Genomic DNA, 9455 nt, shown 5'->3' on the forward strand with positions numbered 1-9455 from the left:
CGTTTAAGTAACTTGAAAATGTGTGCATCAATTTCTTCCACTGCCCCTTTCTGTTGCACTTACCATAAATGTACACAAAGGTTGACCATGGTGCGTTTTCTCGTTACAATCTTACATGTAACATTTATTCTCGTTTGGCTCTTCTTCTGACAGGACAAGAGCATGTACTGCAGAGATGGAAGACAATCAAGACTCGGCATCATCACACCCGGCACTCATAGTCATACACCTCCCATAGTCCTACTGTACATGTTACACTGTGTGGACGAGCAGAGAGGTTAGGAATGGACATTAATGGGAGACTGAATCACCTTTTGGGGGAATTAGCGCTACTCTAGTATTAGTAACAGAAAACTGGCAAATTCAGCAAGCTTCCATTTAAGACAGATTGATACAAAGAACGTAGAATTCCAACAACTAATGTGACGAAAAGTATAAGGGTACATAATAACCTATCTAATCCACTACTGCCATCTGTATTTTCAGCTACAGTGCTACCGTAGTAATTGCTTGATATAGACACATCAATGAAGGTCTACTGATGTTAGGTATGCTAAAAAGTTAACCGTTTTAAAGGGGCAGTATACTTGCCATGGCAATCAAGTTAGACTGGGACTTGTTCACAGACAGTACATGTATCACCATGAGCAGCAAGACTGTACGAAACTTCATCAATTGTTTGCTGATGCCTGATGGTGACACACTGTGCTGCAGTCTCCTGAGTCCTATTGTCAACATTTTGTGTGAACAGTCAAAAACTGTAGAATTTTAGCACAACAAAGATGGGAACAGAAATGGAGACTCTGCACCCCGCAGTGAGCATCACAGGGACCACCCCAGAAAATGTGCAAAATAACTCGACAACGAAGTTAGCCAGGACTAAGCCTCAGCCACTTAGCCACCTGGTCAGAGCAGCTGAAGTGAACCATGGCACCATGAGTGAAGTAACAAAGCAAACACTGCCACAGACTGAAGACACCGGCAGTGAGGGGACAGCAGAAGTGATCAAGGTGTGCCCGAGTGCAGAACAGCTACACTGGAAAGAGGCCCCGACCCGCCTGTATTGTCCTGCTAGAGAGTGCAGACTTGTCTTCAAAACGCAGGGAGGTTTGACAAAACACACCAATGCTTGCCACCCGGAGCACAAAGCGAACGGTGGTGGGGAGGTTCGTATACTTTTGCGTAATAATTTATAGTGCAGCCATTTGAAAATTCATTGTAGTATTCCAGCGTAGTACTCATAGTAGGATATATCCTTATTTGGAAAATGCCAAGCGCAAAACTCCTCTCAAATCCCGTGCATTTCGTGCGTTTAAAAAAAGCGTGGACAGCGCTCCAGTGTCAAACTGTTGCTGCACTTGTTTGGGCGTGGCTTTAAGCATAGTGACATGAATTTGATTGGTCAGTATTTTTAGGCAAAGCAGATGTTCTCAGCAAACAGAAAACAAAATATTGGAAGCGTGAGTCACGCTACCCCCCCCCAAAAAAAAATTTACATATATTTTTGTTTCTATAATTTTTTTTTCCCATGGTTCATTCATCATTTGACATAATTTTGTATCAAAATCTAACCATAAGATTATTGAAAAAAAGCAAAAATGTAGACGACCACCTTTAAAACAGTGGTAAATTTACTATGATGTTATGAACAGAAAATCTGAAACAGCAAGGTCTTGAAGTTAAAAGCCTCAGAGTCAACTTTGTGTGCAGACTCTCCTCGGTGTCCGAACACCCCCGTGTGTACACGCAAGCACAAGACCAAGTGCGCACGAAAAAGATCATGTAATCCATGTCAGAGTTCGGTGGGTTATAGTTATACAAACACGAAAATACCCAGCATGCTTCCTCCGAAAGCGGCGTATGGCTGCCTAAATAGCGGGGTAAAAACAGTCATACACGTAAAATTCCACTCGTGCAAAACACGAGTGTACGTGGGAGTTTTAGCCCACGAACGAAGAAGAAGAAGAAGAAGTTAAAAGGGGGAAGTCCTAAATGGGGGATCTTAAAAGTGGGGGTTTCACTGTACTGCCTTGGCAGGAATGGGGTGGAGGAGGGTGAAGAGGTAGTGGGTGGTGAGGGGAGAATGAGGGGATAGTTGACATTGAACACTCTATTTTTGACTCACATGCGAAGTAAAAGTGAGTCTATGTACTCACCCGAGTCATCCGTCCCGGCGTCCGTCCGTCCGTCCGTCCGGAAAACTTTAACGTTGGATATTTCTTGGACACTATTAAGTCTATCAACACCTGATGTGGCCTGATGGTGTATGGTTACAAGATCTCAAAAAACATGTGCGGCAACTTGACCTCACTTCAAGTTCAAGGTTACAGGGGCCGTAATTGTTGTCTTAAAAACGACCATTTTTCACATTTTCGCATTTTTTCTGAAGTTATCGAGAATGGCAACCTTAGCTATGTATGCTATACAGGGCAATGTAAGCCCTATCTTTGGACACCAGTTTGGTTGACCTTGCTTCAAGGTCAAGGTCGCAAGGGTCCTTTAAAGTTGGATTGTATACGTAGTTTGAAGTGACCTTGACCTTGAACTATGGAAGGTAACTCTTCCAAATCTACATATGTGTGAGGGAAATACATTATACTTACAAAAGTGAGTCTATATACTCACCGACATCGTCCGCCTGTCCTTCCGGGCGTCCGGGCGTCCGTTCCCCCCGTCCGTCTGTGAAACCTTTAACATTGTATATTTCTTGGACACTATTAAGTCTATCAACACCAATTGTGGCCTGATGGTGTATGGTTACAAGATCTTCAGAAACATGTTTGGCAACTTGACCTCACTTCAAGGTCAAGGTCACAGGGTCCTTCAAAGTTGAAATGTATATATTTTGAAGTGACCTTGACCTTGAACAATTGAAAATAACTCTTCCAAAACTACATATGTGTGAGGGAAATACATTAGATCTTCAGAAACATGTTTGGCAACTTGACCTCACTTCAAGGTCAAGGTCACAGGGTCCTTCAAAGTTGAAATGTATATATTTTGAAGTGACCTTGACCTTGAACTATTGAAAATAACTCTTCCAAAACTACATATGTGTGAGGGAAATACATTATATTTTCATAATAACTCACATTAGGTTACATATCTTCAAGTTCCAGGTCAGTTTGAGTTAAACTGATATTTGTCAAAAAAGAGAAAACAGGTGCCAGACTAGAGAGAAGTCGGAGAACTGACGTTCCTGGTTCGACTCGATCCCCTAATGACCAGCGATTAGCATTTTAGGATGGAGAACCTTTTGACACAGTATGCACCATAACTTGGATGCAATTACTGAATGTGCAACTCACAATGGCATTAGTTTTCTGTAATTATTTTCTTTACTGAATAAATATTGTTTTTCTCAGTTTTATTGTAAAATTATTCTGAAAGAAAGATCAAGGTCTGTTCAGCATGTGAGTCGTGTGGGCTTTGCCCTTCTTGTTTTCTTTTTGATCTAACCATGTACCACTTTCACAGATTTTCGCACCACTACGGCACTAGTCAAATTGTTTTTTTTTTAATAAGACTTTCACTGAGATCAGTATCACTATCAGTGTCTGGTATACATGTGTGTGTGTGTGTGTGTGTGTGTGTATGTGTGTGTGTGTGTGTATGCGTGTGTGTGTGTGTGTGTGTGCAGGGGAAGGAGTTTCACTTCCACTGTCCTGAAGCAGGCTGTCGCTTCAATTCTGACTTTGACCGCTGGCTCATGTCCTTTGCTCAACTCAAGGCTGTGAGTAATAAGCTAAGGTTTTATCATGTCTTTCCTACTTTTTGATGGAGCCTGAAACAGGGAGAATGCTAACGTTCCAGAATCGAGAAACCTTTCTTGTAATTTCATTCATGCTTTTTTGTTGGTGAATGTATCAAATGGCATGGCTGTTGAGAGAAGAGTAATTCATACATTGCGTGTGTTCAAAATGTTGAGAATTATATGGAACGTGGAATGTGTTGCCAGTTCACTGTTCACACAGATGAATGTCTTTGCATCCTTGTGTTACCAAATTATATCAAGTTGTAAGCATAGTGTATATTGTTCGATTTCATTTTTTTTTTACTATGTTTGGCAGTTTTGTCTTTTAAAGAATTATACAAATGAGGTCTGAAAAAGGCGGTGTCTCAGAATTGGGGTAAATGTACAGTTATGGTCAGAACATCTTGAAAAACAGGGTCTGAAAATGTGGGCAGTCTTGGAAGGGGAGTTATTACATGACGAATGGTGAGTCGTAGAAGTATTTGCTTCTTTTGTTCCTGACTAAATGGTGTCTTTCTCTCACCCCACAGCATTATGTCAACACGCACGAGAAGAAGTTCACTTGCAGTATGTGTGGCAAGGGATTCGGCCTGGACAGGGACCGAGCGTACCATGAAAAAGACTGTGGAACGGTGTTCGCCTGCGGTGTGTGTCCATGCCACTACCCGTCTCGCCAGGCTCTGCTCACCCACTGCGCTCGCAAACAACATCCCTTGCCAGAAAAGTATCGGTGAGTTTTGTGGCGGGGAGATAGCTCAGTGAATAAGCGGCGCTGGCTTTGAACCCAGTGTGTCATTATCGGTGTGGGTTCGACCCCCACTTTCAGCAAGGAATTTATTTCCCAGAGTCAACTGTGCGGTGCATGATAAAGTTGCCAAGATTACAGTGAAAGTCTCAGGGCTTGGAAACATGAACACACACGTACATGTATGCAGGAAAAATTCAAAAAGAAAGAAAAAATGGGGAGCGCCGTACTGTATGGCAGCTCCCTTTCCCCACTGAGAAAGCAGCCCGACATACCATGAGGGTGACCTCACAGGACTATATGCTACTTTATCCTTATACCTACATTGTGAGGCCCCTTGGATGAAAGGGCACCTCCCAAGAAAAGACACCTTCTGTTGTTCCTATGTCTATAAGTATTATCTTAACCAAAATAGACATATCATGACAGGCCATCTAGTAGGGACACTTTCGGTTGGTCCCAAGGGGGCTCTTTGATCGCAGGTATGGGTTAATCAAGCATTTTCCAATCCAAACAAAATTGTTGTTTTTCTTCACCTTTATTATGATTGTTTATCCTGATGGACAAGTTTTGAGTGTTGCTTTCAGCCAACACTGATCAATCTTGAGAAGCAGTGTCAGCAGTGGATGATTGTGGTCCCTCTTACATTTTCTAATTTCTGAATATAGTCTAGATGAAGCCTTGTTTCCACATACAGTGGAACCCCCCTTTAACAAACACACCTTCCCACCCCCAACCCCCCCCCCCCCCCCCCCCTCAGTTTAAGACTTCCTCCCTTTTAAGACCTTGCTTTTTCAGATTTTCTGTTCATTACCTCTGTAAATATACCTCCATTTTAAGACTCCCTCCTTTTTAAGACCTGACTTTGTCAGATTATTGGAGGTCTTGAAGGGGGGTTCCACTGTAGCCATTTTCTCCTCAGGTGTCTTGTAGAAGTACATGAAAAATCTTAATTTCATTTTCTCTGTTATCAACAGGCTACCAAAGAAGAGTAACGAAAGCAAAACTGCTGCTTCATCCAGCCAGTCAGCATCAGTGGAAGGAAGCAGGGCTAAGGGACAAGGCACAGGGGGGAAATGCAGTCAGCCACACTTGGTCACCGCCAGTGGCAATGAAGAAATGGAATTGAAAGTAAAAAGTTCAGGCTCCCCAGACAAAGCTAAGACCAAAACACCTTGCAGTCCTCGTAGGATTCTTCCCAAGTGCCCCGTGATTCTGGCGCCGAGTCTACCAGTGGCTTTAGCCAGGCGGGTCATTGTTAACAGCCAGGGAGGTAGAAGTTTGGCCCACACCAGCTGCGTTGAGATTCAGACTGACGCTTCAGGGATTGGCCGTCTGCCTCAGCGCGTGAACGTACATGGTGTTAGCACTGGCTGTCAGACAGTCAAAAACTCTACAGGCGTAGGTCAACAAGTAAACACGGCAACGCAGGTTTCTGCAACGCAGTCCAGAAGTCCTACTTGCTCTTCACAAATTTCTGACATGGCCACACAGGTTTCTGGAATTGTTTTTGGCATGGTGCAAGGTTCACGGATTACGCACACAGCAATTCAGACCTCTGTCGACAAGACAAACAGCAGTACACAGCTCACTGGAGATATCTCTCTTGGATATGACTTTGGTGCTGTAAACAGATCCGCACAGGCAACGGCTGTGCTTGTCAACAGTGCCACACAGATGGATTTGAACCCTCAGCTTTGTGCCGTCGCTGTGCAGACAAACGTGGGCACCGATGTCACCAACATGGCCGTTCAGGCCACGAGTCACATCCCAGACTTTGCACACATTGCAACCCAGGCCACTAGTGGTGAGCCTGATGTGTTTGACATTTCCACTCAAGTTTCAGGCGCTTTGATAGATCCCAACTTTCCTGGCATGATGGTGAATCCAAACTTGGTTCAGCCGCCAGCAATCAACACAGCCACTCAGGCCACTCTCCCGTACACCGCACTGAACAAGAGGAACACAACCAACACTACAGGAACTCAGATGGCTGTTGGAGTGGGTTCAGACGAGTCAGAAACTGCCACCACTGGTATGCAGACTTCACTCAGTCTGATCCCAGGGCGATCCAAGTTTGGTGTCATCGCACAGACTCAGACGCTGGGTGATCATATATTGAGGTCGGCAATGGCGACAGCCGATATTCCTGTGGTAAGGTCACCAGGTAGGGCTAAAGGGCGCTCACCTGGTAGGAAGAGGAACATGAAATCCAGTGAGGCTCAAACTCAGGCCTACATCCAACGTGCGAAGAAACGACGAAGAAAGCAAGGGCGTTTAGCGGAAGAAGCACACCCAGGAGGGGTCCAAGACTTGAGCATTGCGACACAAACAGTAGCAAGCATTTCTCCAAAGCCGACTCCAAGACCCAGTAGTAGCCTAGGGATGTATCAGAACCCCACACTGTCAGCTTCAGCTTCCAGAGAGGAGGAGAGCGAGACATGGGATCCATTTCTGTCGGCGCCATCCCCTCCACACATCTCCACCAGTGACACGGGACTTCAGGCTGATCTGGATGAGTTTCTCTCTACCTACACTGCAGACTTCGGTGTTCAGACTCAGGATGATTTCCTGGCTGTGTGCACGGCAGAGTTTGGTGTGCAGACCTCTGACTTCTCTGTGGGAGGCGGAACAGCAGACTTTGGCGTTCAGACTATCGCCTCATCCCTTGGTTCTTTACTGGAAGATATTGAGTGTGGCATGCAATATGGTGGTTCAACTGAGAATACTGCAGGCATGGGGAACCCATTGGAAAGTACACAAGTCTCGACCAGTAGCAAAGTTTCTGGATATTCATCGATGGTTCACTGTGGTACGGGTACGGATGTGTCCACCTTGGACTGTCAGACACAAACAATCAAACCTGTCACCTCTGAAACAGGCTACAGTCTTGAGTCTTGTTTTGCCGAGATGGGTACAGAGATGGACAGTTCTTTGTCCGGATTTCCCAATCCGCTGAACCCAAAGCTCTTTGATTCTTTCGACTCTGAGCTGAGTTTTTCGGACTGTGCCACAGGGACTGAGGACTTTTTCGCCAGCTCACACACCCAGACCAGCGTTGGAAATGTGGCGAGCGTGGTGAAAGAGAGCAGCATTAGTCCTGTTATGTCCATAGACTCTGCAGTGGGAACAGACGATATATTTTCAGAGATTCACACACAGACTGGCCTGGGCATTCAGGAGGATTTAGAAGCAGGAGCGAGTGATCGTTTTGTGGAGTCGTTTCTCAGTCAGTCCGCTCAAACCGATGATACCAACCAGACCCAAGCGTACTCAGATTCTGCGACAGGCTGGGACAGTCTTCACTCCCAGGCAGCTGAAACCTCTCACACGACAATTTCCACAAGTTTGTCTGCCACAGATTTTTCTGCTGTGGCAGCTACAGACACGCAAACGCAAACTGCTGACGATCTCCTGGATTTTCTCATGAACAACATGGAAACGCAAACAACAGAGGACCTTCCTGATAGCAACCTGCTAGTGGCAGACACACAGACGCAGACTTCCGGAATCCTGCTTACTCCGCCCCACGCTTTGTCCCCGGCTCCTGGAACCAGTTTTTCTCCATTTAACAATAATGATGCTACAAGTCTGGTCACCACGGAAACACAGACTTGCAGTCAGTTTCTGCCAGAATTTGACGAAGATGATGAGGATGAACTGTTCCATATTTCTGACATGCAGACTCAAACAAGTTTGCTCGATTCACCTGTTCATGATGACCAGGATTTCCATATCACAGACATGCAAGAACAGACGAGCACGCTTCATTTGCTAGTTGACTGAAAGGTAGTGATAGTAAGGTCCAGTACATTATCCTAGGGGTTTGGGCGGGGGGGGGGGGGGGGGGGGGGGGGGTGGGTGGGGTTGGAGAGGGGGGGGGGGGGGGGGCGACAAGCCCACGGACTTCCCTAGCTTTCTTGCATGGTTCTTCGAGCCTTTTGAGTATGTCCCATTCGAATTTGGTTGAAGGTTTTTTTTTTATTCTAGCTAGCTTAACCCTGAGAATGTAGACTGAGGATTAGAAACTCAACGATAAAAACTCACAGATCCATTCTCATGACCGTTTTTTTCTCATTATATATGTACCAACAGCTTTTCTTTCCAAGATGCTTACTGTAACTTTTGTTTGTCATGGTATGCCATCGCATCATTGGTAGACAAGATAGGTGAACAAAGCTGACAGTTTTGGATAGGAATTTGATTGTTCTTTTCGCTGACATGCAAAACTTGCCCAGTTTAATCTGTTCAAAATTTGTGTCTATTTTAACGAGGGGAACCATGCTTTTGTGAATTTGATTTTCGGGGATTTCTGCGTTGTCTGTTCCACTGTACATGCTTCGACATTATGCCTTATACAAAATCAATGTTTTTGCTGAATATGGCCATGCTAGTCATATATAGACGGGCGAAGGGGCGCAGTGGTAAGACGTCGGCCTCCTAATCGGAAGGTCGTGAGTTCGAATCACGGCCGCTGCCGCCTGGTGGGTTAAGGGTGGAGATTTTTTCGATCTCCGAGGTCAACTTAAGTGCAGACCTGCTTGTGCCTTATCCCCCTTCGTGTGTGTACATGCAAACACAAGACCCTGTAAGTGTAATCCATGTCAGAGTTCGGTGGGTTATAGAAACACGAAAATACCCAGCATGCTTTCTCCCGAGTTCTAACACGCTTTGTTGAAAGGAGCTCCAGGAATGCGAAAGAATGTGTATAAGTGCGCCTTGAGTCACCTTGTGGTGAAATGTGCGCGTTATAAATTCTCGTATATTATTTTTTATTTATATAACCTGATTTAACCTTCGCCGTAGGTCGCTAAAAACATTTTTTGCAGCACGTCGTGAGTACTTATGTAACCATACTTCTCAAGGAAGGAAAAACATGCACGGGTAAACAAAAAAAGAAAAAAATACAGAAATCAGGCTTTTTATTGAATTAGATTATCAAACTAAATATATTTC

General features: G+C 44.9%; 1 protein-coding gene across 1 annotated transcript in view; it reads left to right on the top strand.

The window, feature by feature from the left end:
• Positions 1–8325, top strand: part of LOC138970742 (serine-rich adhesin for platelets-like) — an 11696-nt gene extending 3371 nt beyond the window's left edge. Inside the window, exons 2-5 of the mRNA XM_070343245.1 lie at positions 154–1166; positions 3641–3733; positions 4285–4484; positions 5477–8325. Of these exons, the coding sequence (XP_070199346.1) occupies positions 783–1166; positions 3641–3733; positions 4285–4484; positions 5477–8285 (3486 nt within the window). The 5' untranslated portion in view covers positions 154–782 and the 3' untranslated portion in view covers positions 8286–8325. The remainder of the gene's footprint in view (positions 1–153; positions 1167–3640; positions 3734–4284; positions 4485–5476) is intronic.
• Positions 8326–9455: the final 1130 nt, after the last annotated feature.

Source organism: Littorina saxatilis, linkage group LG1 (genome assembly GCF_037325665.1).
Source record: "Littorina saxatilis isolate snail1 linkage group LG1, US_GU_Lsax_2.0, whole genome shotgun sequence".
In the NCBI taxonomy this organism is placed as follows: domain Eukaryota; kingdom Metazoa; phylum Mollusca; class Gastropoda; order Littorinimorpha; family Littorinidae; genus Littorina; species Littorina saxatilis.